This window comes from Bos mutus, chromosome 26 (genome assembly GCF_027580195.1).
Source record: "Bos mutus isolate GX-2022 chromosome 26, NWIPB_WYAK_1.1, whole genome shotgun sequence".
Classification (NCBI taxonomy): Eukaryota; Metazoa; Chordata; class Mammalia; order Artiodactyla; family Bovidae; genus Bos; species Bos mutus.
The window spans coordinates 16,731,169-16,750,244 of NC_091642.1; the positions used below are offsets into that span (position 1 = coordinate 16,731,169).

At 40.6% G+C, this 19,076-nt stretch overlaps 1 protein-coding gene across 1 annotated transcript in view; it reads right to left on the reverse strand.

The window, feature by feature from the left end:
• Nucleotides 1-18,432, reverse strand: part of FHIP2A (FHF complex subunit HOOK interacting protein 2A) — a 37,355-nt gene extending 18,923 nt beyond the window's left edge. Inside the window, exons 1-5 of the mRNA XM_070364005.1 lie at nucleotides 18,073-18,432; nucleotides 11,729-11,807; nucleotides 4,847-5,016; nucleotides 3,018-3,122; nucleotides 2,446-2,568 (exon numbers count right to left, since the gene is read on the reverse strand). Of these exons, the coding sequence (XP_070220106.1) occupies nucleotides 2,446-2,568; nucleotides 3,018-3,122; nucleotides 4,847-5,016; nucleotides 11,729-11,807; nucleotides 18,073-18,117 (522 nt within the window). The 5' untranslated portion in view covers nucleotides 18,118-18,432. The remainder of the gene's footprint in view (nucleotides 1-2,445; nucleotides 2,569-3,017; nucleotides 3,123-4,846; nucleotides 5,017-11,728; nucleotides 11,808-18,072) is intronic.
• Between the last annotated feature and the right edge of the window lie 644 nt (nucleotides 18,433-19,076).

Consider the following 19,076-nt stretch of genomic DNA (forward strand, 5'->3'; position numbering starts at 1 on the left):
AAACGCATCTACTGGCTGATGTAAACGAAGCAAGAGATTAGATTTCAAGGGATGTATGCTTGAGAAATGCAAAGTACTTCCATTACTAGTGAAAGTGAAAGTCGCTCAGTTGTGCCTGACTCTGCGACCCCGTGACTACACAGTCCATGGGATTCTCTAGGCCAGAATACTAGAGTGTGTAGTCTTTCTCTTCTCCAGGAGATCTTCCCAATCCAGGGATCAAACCCAGGTCTCCCACACTGCAGGTGGATTCTTTACCAGCTGAGCCACAAGGGAAGCTCTATTACTATCATACTAGTAATAAAGCTGCATGTCTCAAAAGATTCATTCATTCAATGTGTTAATTAAACAGTTATTGCGCATTGTGCTAGATACCAGAGAAGCTATGGGGACCCAAAGATTAATAAAATAGAATCCTTGTTCTCAAGGAGCTTACTGACAAGGAAGAGAAAATAAAATGCACATAAATGACTCTAATGCCAGGGAGACTGTAATAACTGACATTAAAAGCATTAAAATTTAATATTAAAAGCATAGGAATAGTCAAGTCAGTTCAGAAAATGGAGTCACCTACCACCCCAGGCTTTGGAGAAGTAGGTGCTATAAAAATGTGGGATCACAGCAGACATGACACTAATTCAGAAGGGTGCTTTTTATGCTGAGGTCTACCTGTAAATGTTTCTCTGAAGACAGGCAGCCATACATATGCCTGCAAATTTTCAGTTTCTGATCTATGGCTGTGTACTTCTGAAACAAGTATCAGAGATTCTGAGAAAATCTCCTTAAAGCTTAAGCTTGGGAAAAAATCTATGCATCTAAAGTAATTTGGTTACCCAAGCAAACTTAACTAAAAATGAACTTTGAGAAGAAAAATCTCACAGTTAGCCAAATCAAGATATTTGATATGTTTATATCACAAGGCTATTATAATCATTTTGAAGCAAATTTTCAAAATATATGTCATGAAAAACAGGTATTCATAGTCCTTAACACTAACTTAGAAATTTAAATCCACGCAATTTTGCAGCTTGGTAAGGTAGGTGCTTACCTACCCGCAGTAACAGTGCAGAATAATATCCTGAATTACTTACTCAATAAAATGAAATAAAAAATGAACCCATCTATTAGAATGGCTAAAAGTTTTAAAAACAAAACAACAACAACAAAAACACCCACTCTGACAAGGACGCGGAACAACAGCTCTCATATGTTGCCCCTGGGCTGCAAAATGATAAACCCACTTGGAAAGAGTTTTGCAAATACACACTTACTACTACATGATCCAGAAATCCTACTCTTAGGTACTTCCCGAAGTGAAATGAAAATCTAAGTCCACACAAAAATCTGTGAATGTTTACGATGGCCTCATTTGTAATTATCTCAAACTGGCCCCAAAATCCCTCAGCTGGTGAATGGATAAACAACGGAGGTACATCCGTACAACAGAATACTACTCAGTAGTATAAAGTAGTATCTGTTTGTGACCAAAATCACAGAAGACTCTCAAATGCATGGAAGTGAAATAAAGAAAAACCAGACTCAAAAGGCTGACTATATTTTTATGACTTTCTGAAAAAGAGAAAACTTGGGATGAAAACGGATCAATGATTGCTAGGGGCAGAGGTAGAAATAGGATGACCGGGAAGGGACATGAGGTAAGGAGATGGAGCTGCTGTGTATCTTGACTGCAGTGGTGGTTATAAAACTGTGTCTGTCAAACTCACAGAATCAGAGACACTGAGCTGTACTGTGTATAACACACCTCAATAAAAAAAAAAAAAAAGATAAAAAAAAACCTTTTTTTAAAAAGTAAAAAACACCAACCTTTTCCCTAATATATTTCTAAATGACTACTGCTAAAAAAAAGTAAACGAAAGCAGGAAAAACAGAAGAGTTATTTTCTAATTTAAAACTGGAAATAAAATCCAAATATTAACTGATTTAAGTAAACCACAATTTGGTGACTATGGCTAGGAAAAAACAGTACCAATTAGCAGAGCAATAAAATGCTATACCAGGGTGGGGAGGTGACTCGTGATGTTTCACATCTTGTCCAAATCTACACACACCATTCTTTCCCTAGGTCAGGTTACCCACACACCACGCTTGAGCAAGCCTGGCTGAAAATATGATAGCTTAAAAACTCCCATGACTTCCCTTTTCCACATTTGCCCTTCGAGCTGTGCTCCTAAGCTGTAGCTTTGTATTTGTCCAGCCCCTGTTCTGCTCCCTACATGTGGTTCAGTCACATTCTTTGAGAGCAGTTTTTCTCAGGAGATTTCAGGTTAAAATAAAACAGTGCTCCTAAATGAAAATAATTCTGGGGAAGTAAAACAGGCTGTTACTCACAAAATATAATTTCTTCTAATATTATTTAGAGAATTCAATTCTCATGATAATTTTAATACACACATACTTTGAAGGTTGACAAGAAGTAAACTATACCTCCAGGAAAAAATTAACCAAATAGGGATCTTGTTTCAGCTTTGCACACACAATGCAGAGAAACTGAATTTCTTCATTTTCTGTTGGCGTTGCAAGGACTTCACCACACAGTCGAATCAGCTTCTGTCAAAAAATTTAAAACAAAATTTAAACTTAGGCTATTTTTTTAACAAGTATCTAAACAGCCATTCATTCACTTTCAGGATATTTAAAATTTTAAATAATGCAAATACATTGCATTTTCCAGAAAGAACACTATTTGCAATCACCTGTATCAAACAGGTGCTAGTATCAAGTTTTTCAAACATGTTATTCTAAAAAATTAGTGAGGTATTTAATAAACTTCTTGAGATGTCATGGAAGTAAGTAAATGGTAAAATTAATGTATAAAATTTTAAGAGAGAAATATAGAGACATGAAGTGCATTTAATACAATGTCATGCATCAAGAAAGTTTCAAGTATCAACATGTGCTACTTTGCATGTTATTTTTACCCTTAGAAAAATCATATAAAATTACTTCTATGCAAAAAGCAGCGAACCAAATAGTTCGATGTAAAGGGAAGGAGCTACCTGCACGGGCCTGTGCACGTTGATGTGTGGGAGCAGTGGCTGCCGGATTTTCCCCAGGAGTTTGGTATAGAACACCAAGACTTGCTGTTTCATTCCTGGAGGACACTGGGTGCAGGAGAAACAAAACACAAACAAGAAAAAAACAGACAGTGCAAACTTATTTACTCAAAAGCTTGAAAAAAACCAGAGACAATGTATGTGAATGTATTCCACCTTCAAAAATCAATGCAATTAGACAACAGTTAATGACTTTGTCTAAATAAAATTCTGAATCAAATTATTACTGACTGGTATTCTATAAATAAAATTTATAAGAGTGTGTGAGACCAAAGACTGATGTAATCACAAACAGCATGGTGATAATGTGCCATGGAGACTGGAGTTTGGTTCAGGTAATGCCAAGCTGTTAATGTTCTAAATGCTAGGGTAAAAGGAAACTCCCTGGCCCAGGCAAAGGCAGCATCTTATCACTTACATTTATGACAGGTAATCAATAACCTTTCATCATATATATGGAGGAGTAAATAAAGTCTAACACATGTATGTAAATAAAGGAATCCTGCGATTCATGGGGTCGCAAAGAGTCGGACACGATTGAGCGACTGATCTGATCTGATGTATAAATGGCTGTGATGTAATCTAACAATGCTATTTTAAATTAGTCACAAAATTATTTACATTATGATTATTATAGGCAATGAATATTTAATAAATAAGTTTTGATAACATGCCAATTGTTTTAAATATTTGCTGAAAGGCAGATAAACCTGACGATTACGCACGCTGTAAATTAAGAGAGTATGAGTTAGCAAGGTTACACGTTCTAAAATTAACCTGCTTATGTTGACTCAGATTTAAAATAGTCACAAAACATTTCCAAAACATCAACATAGACACATTATATGGAAATAGCATAAGCTATAATCTTAAGCCCAATAGTATGTGAAGATAGTAAATACCTTAAATTATGCAGATAAAATACAATATTTATAATCATCAATATCAAAATAAAATTCCCAGTAGAATAATTACTAACATTTGCTCAGAAATTGATTAATATGTGTTCAATATAATGTTGCATAATCTCTCTCTATAAAGGACAGGAAAAAGGAGGGAGGAAGGGAATGAATTGGAAGATACTAGTGAGTAGATATTTAGCTAGAAAATATAAACTGAATGAATCTAACCTAAAAATGAATTGGAGAATTACAGACTTAATTAAAAGGAAATCGTCTTCAATATGACTTCATAATTCTATTTGCTGTTTAAACATCTGTTTGAGATTTCTTTAGTTTGATTTTCACATATATTACAGAAATTCACAGAACAGAAGCACCAATTTTTAGAGCTGGGGGAGGCCTGTTGCTGATCAACTCTTTATTTTTAAAGAGGAGGAAGATTCATCAAAGAGACTTACTTGAACTGGTTCCACTCATCAGAAGTGTTAATGTCAGAATGATCAGTGACATTTTCTTTCAGGATTATGAAAAATAATTTTTGTAACCCAATATTCAATGGGATCCTTCTCATTTCCTTTGATTCTGAGCATTTGCACTTGAGTAGATTTTTATAAATGTTTATACTGTAATTCTAAGCAGCCTAAGTACCAGTTGTCTAGAGGATTTGGGAGCTTTGCTACCTCTATGGAAAGTCATACTCATACAGGCCATACAACTTTCTTTTTTTTTCATGTACTGACTTGAATCCTTCCATGCTTAATATACACCTCTACAGTTAAATTTAGTGCTTGGCAGCTTCTTTATCTCTAAGACATGAAAACATATATTACATGTACTTGCCTAAGAACATCATGTGGATTAGGAACTTACATCAGCTTTCCCTAAGGTATATAATGTTTCCAAGATCTTGTGATGAAGTAAATATTCCATACATGGCCCCGTCTCTCCAAATTCCCGTTCATTTTCTTCTTGTACTAAGATAACTAACATCTGTTCCAGATGAGATGGAATATTTGTATCTGTCACCGGGGCTTTATCATCTAAAAAATAAAGACATTCATCAAGTATTCAAACATTTTTAAATTGTACATTTGCACCTAAAATACTCTTTGTATTTCCCTGTTTCTATTCAGAGAAAAATCTGAATTGTTCACACGGGTGAGGTTTATATCTTATTCAAATACAATCTATATTCTGAAAGATATTCTAAAGCTAATACTCATGCATAATAATTCAGAAAAGGAACCATTTATGGGGTATGGAAATGGAAACATGATCAGAAAAAAAAACAAATAAACTCAGAACTTTGTATGCATTTATAATTAAAAAAAGTTATTTCAATTAGCCAGTTCAGAAGATCTAAACTTTCAGTTCAGTTCAGTCACTCAGTTGTGTCCAACTCTGCGACCCCATGGACTGCAGCACACCAGACCTCCCTGTCCATCACCAACTCCTGGACTTTACTCAAACTCATGTCCATTGAGTCAGTGATGCCATCCAACCATCTTATTCTCTCTTGTCTTCTTCTCCTCCCACCTTCTATCTTTCCCAGCATCAGGGTCTTTTCCAATGAGTCAGTTCTTTGCATCAGGTGGCCAAAGTATTGGAGTTTCAGCTTCAGCATCAATCCTTCCAATGAACACTCAGGACTGATCTTTAGGATGGACTGGTTGGATCTCTTTGCTGTCTGAGGGACTCTCAAAAGTCTTCTCTAACACCACAGTTCAAAAGAATCAATTCTTCGGTGCTCAGCTTTCTTTATAGTCCAATTCTCACATCCATACATGACTACTGGAAAAACCATAGCCTTGACTAGATGGACCTTTGTTGGCAAAGTAATGTCTCTGCTTTTAAATATGCTGTCCAGGTTGGTCATAACTTTTCTTCCAAGGAGTGTCTTTTAATTTCATGACTGCAGTCACCATCTGCAGTGATTTTGGAGCCCCAAAAAATAAAGTCTGCCACTGTTTCCTCATCTATTTGCCATGAAGTGATGGGACCAGATGCCATGATCTTAGTTTTCTGAATGTTGAGGTTTAAACCAACTTTTTCACTTTTCCTCTTTCACTTTCATCAAGAAGCTTTTTGGTTCCTCTTCACTTTCTGCCATAAGGGTGGTGTCATCTGCAAATCTGAGGTTATTGATATTTCTCCCAGCAATCTTGATTCCAGCTTGTGCTTCATCCAGCCCAGCGTTTCTCATGATGTACTCTGCATATAAGTTAAATAAGCAGGGTGAGAATATACAGCCTTGATGTACTCCTTTTCCTATTTGGAACCAATCTGTTGTTCCATGTCCAGTTCTAACTGTTGCTTCCTGACCTCCCATCTCTTGAAGAATTTTCCAGTTTCTTGTGATTCACAGAGTCAAAGGCTTTGGCATAGTCAATAAAACAGAAATAGATGTTTTTCTGAACCTCTCCTGCTTTTTCGATGATCCAGAGGATGTTGGCAATTTGATCTCTGGTTCCTCTGCCTTTTCTAAAATCAGCTTGAACATCTGGAAGTTCACAGTTCACATATTGCTGAAGCCTGGCTTGGAGAATTTTGAGCATTACTTTACTAGCGTGTGAGATGAGTGCAATTGTGTGGTAGTTTGAGCATTCTTTGGCATTGCCTTTCTTTGGGATTGGAATGAAAACTGACCTCTTCCAGTCCTGTGGCCACTGCTGAGTTTTCCAAATTTGCTGGCATATTGAGTGCAGCACTTTCACAGCATCATCTTTTAGGATTTGAAACAGCTCAACTGGAATTCCATCACCTCCACTAGCTTTGTTCGTAGTGATGCTTCCTAAGGCCGACTTGACTTCACATTCCAGTATGTCTGGCTCTAGGTGAGCGATCACACCTTCATGATCATCTGGGTGGTGAAGATCTTTTTTGTACAGTTCTGTGTATTCTTGCCATCTCTAAACTTTAGGTCTCTTTATACAAAAATAAGTTGGCCTTGAATGTTAAGCTGAATAATGCAGGATATGCGGAGAGGACAGGCTTGGTTTTGATCACTGCTACATTGCTTTGTGGGCTTCCCAGGTGGCACTAGTGGGAAGAACCTGCCTGCTAATGCAGGAGACCTAAGAGACATGGGTTTGATCTCTGGGTCAGGAAGAGCCCCTGGAGAAGGGCATGGCAATCCACTCCAATAGTCTTGCCTGGAGAATCCCTTGGACAGAGGAGCCTGGTAGGCTATAGTCCACAGAGTTGCAAAGAGTCAGACAGGACTGAAGCGACTTAGCATGAACATTGCTTTGTAATATTGGGAAGTCAAGACTTGAACTGCCCCCAATTCATCTCCAGATCTGAAAACATGAAGAGCCCAAAGAAAAACCCTCTACTGAAAATTTCTGACATCTCCTCTCATCAGCAGATATCTACTCCCAAAGTAAAAGCTGCTTCTCAGGAAAATTCTTACAAAATACTGATTTTTTTAAAGTAAAAATTAATGAATACTTTTAACATAGTAAAAACACATGGTTTTACCAACCTAAATTTATTATATAAGGGTTAAATTACTCTTATAAAATGTGAAGTGTTATAAAATGTTTAAATATAAAGTGTATTAGGGAATGACAAGTTTTTTTATGTCTCTATTGTTCTTTGCTTAGTACTGCTATAGTTTGTGCAATACAATCCTGGTATGCTGTGTATCTGATGATATAAAGCTCCGTCTGTACACTTACACATGTATGTGTATATATACACACACAGACTAAACCATAATACTAAAGGCTTATGGAGAAAACAAGGCAAAGAGAAGAGTCACTTTTGTTCCCAGGAGGACGTATCAAATACGACTGAGTATGGGATAGTATTAAGAGCATGAGTCCTGGACTTGGACAACCTGGATTCAAGCTTTGGCTCTGTCTCTTTTAGCTGGGTGACCTGGGCAAACTACTTAAGCCTCAGTACCAACATCTGTGAAATGGAGCTGATCAACACCAGTAAGTGCTACTGTATGATTTCAACGAAATAATGTGTGTGAAGCCCAGTGCCTTAGCACACAGTAAGAATTCCAAGAACGTTAACTTATGATGTCTCACTTCATTTTCTTCTAAAATGAGTAGCCTAGGGCTAATAAAAGATGGTGTGTAATTTTATTTGAAATTTACTTTTTACAAGTATTTTTTCACCTGTTTTATATAAACATTCCAGGAAAGAATGAATATTTAAGCATGGTTTGATTACACATATTTATGGAGAAAAACAGTCAAAAAGACCTTTTTTTTGAGAAATAAATGAACTATTAGCTCAACTTGACAGGATTAAAATCCGAGCTCCCTAGAAGATCTAGTTTCTGCTGTCCACTCTCACCATCCTAAACCATGTTTAGACCCCAGCGCCTTTGCATAAGCTATTCCTTCTACTGAAATGCCTTTGCCCTCCTTATCTACCTCAAAAGTTACTGCTCATCCTCAAGCCCGGGGTCAGACCCCGCCTCCTAGTTTTCTCCCTGCTTCCTTCTCTCTCTGTGCCTGACCCACTTTTTTGTCCCATACTTTATTGTAACATATACACTTGCTTTTGCTATGAGATTGCAAAAAAAAAATCATTTACAGCAAGAACTTACAGGCCTTCCTTTAAAGCATTTCCTTAAGACTATGGAGGGGTGAAAAACTCACAAGGGTTAAGAATAGCCATTTTTTGAAAAGATTGCTCCTGTCAAAAACCTTTTCTATAGATGTGCCATCTAAACATCCAAATTGAGGTGAAAATTACACTTCACATTTAAAGGTGTATATATAGATAGTTTGCTATCACTTATTACATAAAAATGAGGAATTTCTTACTTTTAAAGAATTATCTATGACCCCACCAGCCTGCCAAATCAACTTTTTGTTTCTTCATGTATTCTTTCAGTTAAAAAAATATGTGTTCAATCTGCACATCCACTAGCGTTGACCTCTATACTCCTTAAGGGAGCCCACAGGCCTATGGAGCAAGGCTACTACTCTATTTCCTATTTCAGAGGTTGCCAAACTTCAGCTCAGGGAACAAACCCAGCCTTGCCATCTGCTTTAATAAAGTTGTACTGGAACAAAGGAACGCTCTTCTTTTAATGTATTATGGAAGGTTGCTTTTGCACTGTAACAACAGAATTGAATAGTTGCAACAGAGACTGTATGGCCTACAAAGCCTAAGATATTTACTGTCTGACCCTTTACAGAAAAACTTTGCCAAACTTTGACCTAATTTATTCACATTTCCCCATATTCGCTCTTCAGCCTATTCACTAAGAAAGACTGAAGCACAAAGAAGATAACTTCCAAAGACGTCCACACCATGTCCACTCTTTTCCTGCATTGACACCCATATGTTTTCCTTTCTGCCTTAATTTTATGGATGTGAGCTGTCCATAAACCTATGAAGGCTAAGCCTTCGCTAATGCACTAGGATCCAATAACCCACTTGCCAACTTAAGGATATGGCTCAGAAATTATCTCCTATGACTCTCGTCCCACCTTTCCTTCTCTACCAGCTCATTCTCACCAAAGTACAAATGGAAGTACCTTCCATCTTAAAAAAAAATTAACCCCCCTACCCCCACCCAAGGCCACTTCTCCCTGTGGCTGTTGATCTGTCTCTCAACTCTCCTTTCCACTAACACTCCTCAAGAGAGCGGTCTTCACACACCATCCAAATATGTTCTCTGTCCATTGTCTCTTACACTTCCTCCAATCAGGTCTCCTCTCTCTTTCTTGCTATTAAAAGGGCCCTTATCAAGGCCACTGATGAGCTCCTCATGGCTGAATCCAATGATCCATTCCTAGCCTTCATCAACTTGACATCATTAGACACTTTGATCCTTCTCTCCACTTCCAGCTTTAAGAACACCATTCTCTCTTGGCAGTCTGGCGCATCACTGGCAAAAGCAAAATCTCCTTTGCTTGCTGTCATTCTCATTTTCCTAATCGCTGAACACTGAGTATGAGGGCTCAGTTCCTGAATACTTTTTTTCTTCCTTCTGTCTGTAGCTATCCCTGGGTAATCTCAGCTAGTCTCATGGCTTTAAATCCCACTTAAGTGAAGTGAAAGTGAAGTCGCTCAGTCGTGTCTGACTCTTTGGACTCTTTGGTCGTGTCCGACCCCATGGACTGTAGCCCACCAGGTTCCTCTGTCCATGGGATTCTCCAGGCAAGAATACTGGAGTGGGTTACCATTTCCTTCTCCAGGGAATCTTCCCGACCCAGGGATCAAACCCAGGTCTCCCGCATTGCAGGCAGACACTTTACCCTCTGAGCCACCAGGGAAGTCCTACTTACATGCTAATGATTCTCAATTCCATGTCTAGTTTATTCCTCCACCCTAAATCCCAGATCCCTTTTTCTTACTGTCTGCTTGACAATATCCAGCTGCACATACAATGGGTGTCTCAAATTAAACAAGTTCAAAATGTTCTCACAAACCTGCTCCTTCCGGAATCTCCTCATCCCATTCTCCATGAGTGCTCCTTCTATTATTCCAACTGCCTAAGCCCCAACATTTGGAGTTATCCTTCATTCTTATTCTTTCATACCCAATATTCAATCCATTAACAACTTTCTTTAAAATATACCCAGAGTACAATCACTTCTCACACGTCCACCCTGGTCTGAGCCACCGACATTGCTCAGACCATTGCAACAGTCCCCTGTTCTACCAACTTCACCTCTGCACACTTGCAATCTAAGTTTCTTGCAGAAGCCAGAGTGATCTCTTTAAAGCCGATTATGTTACACCTCTGCTCAAAACCCTTTAAAGGCTCCCCATCTTAGAGTAAAAGCCAAAGCCCTCGCAATGGCTTCAAGGCCTTGGGTGAACTTGCGCCCCTCCCCTGTCGATGTCATCCCCTCCCATTTCTCTCCTTGTTCACTTTGTTCCAGCCACACTTCCTGCGGTCCCCAGTGCATGCCAAGTGCTGCACCCTGCAGCCTCAGGGAGTGTGCACTGCGCGCCCTCCTGGATCTTTTCCCTAGACACCTCCAGGCTTGCTTCCTCCTTCCTTCAGATTCAGCTCAGAAGTCACCTGGGGTAATGAGGATTTCTCTAATCTTAAAGAGCCGTCTGTCTCCAATGGCTCTGTCCCCACTCCCCAAACACTTCCATCCCTTTCAGCCTGCTTCATTTTCTCCTTAGCACTTATCATCCGACACACTATGAGAACTTGTCTATTGTTTGCTTCCTCCTAATCAATATATCTCGGAAAAGGGAATGGCAGCCCACTCCAGTATTCTTGTCTGGAGAATCCCATGGACAGAGGAGCCTGGCAAGCTACAGTCCATGGTGTCTCAAGAGTCGGACATGACAGAGTGATTAATACAATCAATATATCTGGGCTTCCTGACTGGCTCACTGGTAAAGGATCAGCCTGTCAATGCAGGAGACGCAGGGTTCCATCCATGGGTTGGGAAGATCCCCTGGAGAAGGAAATGGCAACCCACTCCAGTATCCTTGCCTGGAAAATTTCATGGACAGTGGAGCCTGGCAGGCTACATAGTCCATGGAGGTGCAAAGAGTCAAACACAATTTAGCAACTAAACAACAACCATCAACATACAAGCTCTGTTAGGACAGATATTTTGTCTATTTGAGTGGCATACCACCCAGTGCCCAGAACAACACTGACACACAGTGGGTGTTCAACAGCTGTATTTTTCAATGAGAGGAATGAAAATAAATTGCTTATAAGTTTCATGCAAAATAACTTTGAAGAGTAGTTTGTAGTTTAATATTTCATAAATTTTCTGTTTAATTAATATCAGTATGGTTTCTTACCTGAAGTCTCTATATAGTAATGGGTAATTGCCTTCCAGTGGTAAACAAAATCTTCTTGTAAAGGAAGAGAAGGTGCAAGCTATACAAACACAAACAAAAAGACCACAACAATTAAGAAAATGGCATTAAAATTTTCATATTAAATATAACTGTATTTTTCTACTAATGATGCAAAAGCAGCATATTAATAAGGAATGAGCTTTAATTTGATTCTGTATGTCAACTATCAAGGAGAAACACAGACAATGTCAAATCCAAGAAAGTAATATAATTTATTAAGAAAGAGGAAAAACACATTTATCAGTGTTATTAGTAATTATAGTATTGGGTTTTTTTCCTCCTTCCCTGAAAGTAGTTACTATACATGACTTCAAAAGTAACAGAGTTCAATGAAAACACACACTATTCTATTACTAAAGTATCAGTAAAATGAATTATTGATAACCAGGGATCTTTGTACCTAGGACTTTGAAATGCAAAACAGTAAAGAGCTGCTATGTAACAGTTACACATCACCACTACTAAAATACATACCAAAGTCAGCCCTGTAATCAGAGCAAAACTGTTCTCTATTTTCAATGACATACAAAAGTCAATCTTTTCTTTTTAAGCCTAGATTAGGCAGTGCATATTTTTAGCAAAATGACCACAGGAACAAGACACTACCAATTTAAATTCCACAAAGTCAAAAACGTCTCACATTTTTGATTTTGAAATTTACTTCAGACGTTTTAAGGCCAAAACTATATCCCTTCAACCATCTCATTGCAAACTTAAAAGTATTTTAAATGGGTATTAAACAGATAGAAAAAGATTTGGATGCACCTTTACAATATTTTCTGTTCTTTAAAATGAGTGACAGAGAGAGCATGCTCTCCCAGTCCTAGCATTGTCAATAAATTTTCATCAGAAAGTACAGCTGACCCAGTTTTCATAATAGCAAATAGGTTTCCATTTTGGGAACCTCAACTATGGCAGTGTAATCTCCCATTTTCACAGATTCATCTAAACAGATGACCTAAGAGGTCATGTTACTTCTGAACTTCTACTTGTTCCATTTTGATTGGTTCTCCCATAAAGACCTCAAAGTTCAAAACCCTTCAAAACAATTTCCAAACTACTGAGTAAATTATAAACATTGGTCATGATATCTAAGTGTTTCAATCCAGAAGATGAAACGTAATCAGGAAACAAATGGACCTGAAAAATTTTCTGCAATCATCAATATCTTTCTGCCAACTTTTTCATCCGTGCCTATTCACACCACTCTGATAGTACTGCATTAAGAGAATGTAAATATTCATCTCATTTCCAAATAGAAGGCTATGAAAAAATTTAAAGACTTTAAGATCCTTAACAATGGAGTTAAAAATCTTTGGCATTACTATACTTCAGGAACATGGAGAGAGAAAACTCGTGGGAGACTGAGAAAAAAATTAGAGAAATAAGAAAGAAAGAATTAATTTGGGAAAATAATCTTCCTGAAACTTTTAGATTAAAAAGTCAGTTTTAATCAGCTACTTATTTTTAGAATCTCCTCAAAATATACAGAATTTCTCTTGTGTTATAGACCTTTTAACACACTAGCTTTATGCAGTATTAACAAGTGTTATTAATCAATTAATTCTGTATTAACAATTGGGACAAACCCAAATGAAATTTGGTGTTTCAAAAAATGTACTGAGTTTGTTAAGTGTAAATATTACGCTTTGTTTAATTTTTCCAAGGGAATTTCCAGGGTATATCACTTTCCCGGAGAAATCTGGCCAGACTTCCTGTCGAGGGCACAGTCCTTTCCACACGTGCTTGCGGCATCCTCTCCCTGACTGCCGGCTCCCTCTCTCCCAGCCCTGAGCCCATGCTGGTGACTGTTGAGTTATCCATCTCCTCCACCAGACTGTGAACTCAGTGAGTTTACAAAGATTATATCATCTTGTTCATCACCGAACCCCTAGTTTCCAAGTCAATGATGGCGCATAGTAAGCACTGAATAATGTTTATTGAGTGAATACAGGGCAGCTGCTGCCATTTAGTGAGTAGGTACATGCCAGGGCTTCCCTGGTGGCTCAGCTGGTAAAGCATCAGCCTGCAATGCGGGAGACCCGGGTTCCATCCCTGGGTCGGGAAGATCCCCTGGAGAAGGATATGGCAACCCACTCCAGTACTCTTGCCTGGAAAATTCCATGGATGGAGGAGCCTGGTAGGCTACAGTCCATGGGGTTGCAAAGAGTCAGACACGACTAAGTGACTTCATTTTTCTTTCACTTTTATGTGCCAGGCACAGTGCCAAAGTTTACACTTACATGTGGCCTTAAATTCTCACAATAAACTCCGACTTTTCCCAAACTCTTGTCAAGACTTAGAGCCATTCACTGACCTGCAGAAGGCAACACTACTGGTAATTAAAAACCTGGAGGTCTTTCCCCAAAATACCTACCACACAAAAGGACCTACCTAGCTGATAACTCCAGAGAAGGCAATGGCAGCCCACTCCAGTACTCTTGCCTGGAAAATCCCATGATGGAGGAGCCTGGTAGGCTGCAGGCCATGGGGTTGCGAAGAGTCGGACACAACTGAAGTGACTTAGCAGCAGCAGCAGCAGCTGATAACTCAGATGAGAAGTAGTGTTCTCAGAGCCTTGCCTGCAGCCTCACAGGCATTATCAACATTCCAGGCCCAACTCTTTTAAATTGCTTCTTCCTCCGGGCAATTTTGTGACACCCCCCACCTATCTCCTCTGCTGCTGTATGTCCAGCTCAAGTCTCACTTCCTCCAGGGAGCCTTCCAGTCCTAAGTGCTTGCTCCCCTCCTCCTACAGAACGCACTGACAGAACAATGATCCAAACAGTAACAATAATGATTAACATTTATTAAGCACTTACTATGTGCCAGGCACTGCATTAAGTACCGGTCATTCTAATTTTCACAATTCTATCAGATAGGTCTAATTACTTCCATTTTACTGTGAGGGAAGCCAGCTGTGCTGCAGCCCATGGGATCCCAAAGAGTAGGACACGACTCACTGACTGAACAACAAAAATGAGGAACTGAAACATACAAAGACTAAGTAAGTTGTCCAGTGAACAAGTAGGGGGCAGAGGCAAGCCCAGAACCCTGCTCTGTCTGGCTCTAGGGGCCAGGCCACAAGCTTGGGCACGGCTTATACTTCAACCTGTGCGTCTGTTCTGCCTACCAGTGCAGTCTCACCGTGAACTCGCACTGTGCTTTCTTGATGGGCTCCTAAAACGTATGCTGCGTGACTAAAGGATGACAGTTAAAGAGCACTTGCTGGAAAAGAATACACTTAAGAAAACACTACCTACGTTTCATTTGACATTTTAATTCCTACTGCAGAGTAGATTTTTAAGGAATTGCTAGTTTCAACAATCATCATTAAATCTTAATTATAATTTTACAAGAAAATAATAATGCATCCAAATTCTGAAAGATGACTTACCTTGAACTAACTAGTTAAGACAGATAAAACATTTTTTCCTGACATTGCCCTTTTATCCTCCTGGAATAAATCTGCCTTCAAGGATGGAACTGACTGGAATTACAAGATATTAGTCCCTGGCAGACCACCTCACACAGACTAAGGCCCTCAACAAATACTGAGTTGTACTAATGGAAGGTGTTTTATTTATCCTTTGGAGAAGCTGGGCTAAAATGATCCACCTCAGAACTAATTAGATGAGAGGCCTGATTTCAGACTTGTGGCAACTAGCTAATTTCCTGACTCTTACTAGCCAATCATTTCTATCCTGAAGGAAAGCTGTCATTTCTGAAAAAGGAGGCAAGAGTTACATTACAGTTTTTGTTTTCGCTCAAGGTGTGAATTTCTCTCCTAAACTCAAAATGTAGCCTATCAGATTAATAACACATCTTCAAGCACTGATCTTTGAAAATATCTTAGTTGTATGTCATCCTTTTCAGTAGTTAACAGGAAGTGAGAAGAAATCATTAATTAAACAATAAGGAAAACTCTACACCTAAACCCTATTTAAATGAATGTGTATCTGGTTGACCCTAAAAAACACACTTGAAGATGGATCCAACTGAACCAAAAAACCTAGAAAATAATAATACCAAAATGGTTGAGAAAACATTACAAAGATTCATACAGTGACACAATTGAAAAAAGGTCATGTCAGCATCTGTCTGCAGGATTATCTCCCTTCTCTGTAGAACCCTGATAATCGTAATTGCAATGCTATATCAGAAAATACTAATTGGGCAAACAAATTAAAAGGAGGATAGAGAAAAGCTAATGAAATGAACTGAGGAATGGTAAGACTAGGCCATAGAAAAAAAGTCAAGCAAATAAACAGAACTGAATAAATGGAAACCAATCTTGGGCTAGGGAAAAAAAAGATATTCTTCAAATAACACAAAGATGGCTTATTCAGCATTACATCTGGGTTCATTTCCAAGAGAATGGTAAAAGGGAAAAGAAAAAAAAAAAAGTACACCAAAAATTTTTCATCACATTTAACTGCCTATCAAGGTAAACTAGTAAGTATCACAATTGAAAACATTAATGCTAAGTAAATAAAAACATTACTTTCCTAAATGCAGTGCATTAACTCCCAGGGGCAGGTGAATATAATCCACTCTTTTTCTAACCTCAGCAAAGCAGACAACCTGGATATTACAGAGGCAGAGTCAGACAATTTACACGGATAATTTGGGAGATGCTAACATACACAATTATAAGAAGATAATGCAGACAGAAAACACAGGCCTCAGGACAAAAATGAGTCTTTACTGTGAGAGCACTGAAAGCCATCTTTCTTTTTCTAAGTACTTATTTCTGTAAATATCGGCCTGAATTAGTATAGAATACGAATGATGTAATACATTCTTATCCCCAATTATCTCAGTATGAAGCTGTATTCAGTGTCAAAAAAGTAAATGATTCTTGATATTTTAAGTTAAGGAATAATATAAAATGTAAATATCACTGTTTTTTATAAATTTTAATTGAATTCTAAAAGTAAGGTGCTGTAGCTGGTGTATACGCAAGAAAGAAAAATTAAAAATTGCCTTAGAGTCTAAGGCTATCATCTCCCTCAAGAGCAATACTGCTCTTCATTCATGAAAAACCGTGTCTTGCCTGATTTGATACATTCCTTTTCTCAAGAACCTGTAGCAGATCTAAAATGACTCAAAACATTTCCCACACAGCACTTAAAAACTGTACAAAAGTTTTCCATTACTGAGTTTTAAAGATCCATTTTATTTTTATCTGGCCGTAAAAACTGTTATATTGCAAATTGTGTGTTTTCCCCCCTTAAAGTTATGTAGATCTGAATGTGCTATGTCACCCAAAAACTAAACACAGAAAGAGAATGACATTTCTAAAACTAGCCAAGTAGCACGTCTAGCAAAACTGCACTTGTTATGAACTTCAGGGTGCATTTTTCGATTTGGGCAATTCTGCCAGCCTAAGGTAAAACAACCGAAGTAAAGCAATGCGACCCCTTATCACTGAATCAGCAGGAAGACACGTTCTTATGAGTTACTTCTCTTTTAGTAGTGTTAGATTTGAGTGCTGTCCCCTATGCTGGTGTCTGAAATCCTCAAATCGGGGTACAACTGCAGGAAAGACGAAAAGCGTCCAGGAAAGGAAGAGAAGAAAGGAAACAGATGGTCCTGGTGCTGGGTGAGGGCTTGGAAAATGTCTAAAGCACACTCGATCAGACCTTCCAAATGCATTTCACACCGATCAAGGAGATCCAGCTGAGTCCGGCCGCCCGGCCCGCGAGAGCAAAACCTGGCTAGATTACGAAACAGGTCGGGTGGGCTGCCTCCCTGCCAGAGCCGCGCCCCCCGGCAAGAGCACCCCGTCCTGCCCGCCCCCCCCAAACAAAACAAAACAAACCCAAATAGTATTAGGCCGTTTCTTTTGTCTCGGTCAACGCTGACCACTTTTTGAGGGAGAAGGTTAACGGTCAGGGAGTCCGGGGGAGCGCCCCAAGACCTTGCCAGGTGCTCCCCGACTCCCCTGGTCCCATCGGAGGAATCGGACGACCCCCGATCCGGGCCGGGAGCGGTCGCTCCTCCCGGGGACTCCCGCCTGCCCTCTTAGAGCGAGAAAAAGGGCTCCAGGCCGGCCCGGAGCAGGAAGGAGAGCAGGGGGTTCGCTCAGAGCCAGGCCCGAGGCCCCCGGCGCCCCGACGACCCCGCAGCGCCCGCCCCGGGCCTCGCTCCTTCGCGGGTCCGGGGACGCCTAGGGCCGCCGGGCCGAGGCCGCCAGGCTCTCTCTGCCCGGGGCCGGCGGCGGGGAACGTAGGCCGCCGCCATCCCCGGCCTGTCGTGCGCCCGCAGCCCCGCGGCCTTACCGCCTCCACGGCGTGCTGCAGGATGGAGGTGAACTTGGAGAACATCTTGTCCCGGGACTGCAGCAGCTTCTCCCGGGACGACCTGGAGAGCTCCTCGATCCGCCGCCGCCGCCCCTGCTGCGGCTGCCGGGGCCGCTCCAGAGTGAAGGCCGGTGCGGGGCAGGGAGGACGAGCAGAGGGCCGAGGCGGGCCCGGCCCGGCCGCTTCAGGTGTGAGCGGGCGGCGCGGCGGCTCCGGCGGGCGCGGCGACGTGGCGGGCGGCGAGGAGGGCGTTCCGCGCGGACTCTGGGCCCGCGACGCTCCAGCGGCGGTGGCTCTGGCTTCGGCTCCGGTTCGGGCTCCGGCCCCGGCTTGGACACGGTGGCAGCTCGGCTCGGGTTCCTTCCGCCCGCTCTGCCCGCCGCGGCCTGTAGGGGGCGCCGCCGCGGCCTGGGGAGGCCCCCGCCAGGCCAGGCAGACCCTGCGGCTGGGCGGCCGGACGCCGCGGGGGCGGGAGAGGCACCCAGAGGCCGCGGCCGGTCTGGGGTCGGGAGTCGGGCCTGGGCGCTGCCGCCTCAATCTCCTGCCGGCACACCGTCATGCTTACGTTTAAAAAATATAGCCGTTCCCACTGCGACTTGTTTCTCCAGTGGAAGTAAATGCCGATTTTGTAGGAAAACGAAGCCATACATGTATGTGAAATTCAGAGGTTCGTCTTTTAAGGGCAGATTTGCAAGACCGGCAAGAAAAAACACAGTATTCCCAAGGCAAACAGGAACGGTGGGTTTAGATGCTAAGAATGAGAACAAATCAACGAAAGCAGATGAAATGGCTTTGCTAACCGTAAAACTTTATTATTATTCTTATTGTTGTTATTATTTATTGAACATTAAAACAGGAAGCCCCAGATTGACGAATGGTAAGATGATTCAGTTATTAGTTTGGAACATTTGATGGAAAATGAATTCAGGATAGCATTTTCTATTCAGTTCATCAGTTGATTCTGGGAAACATCAGTGAGGGAA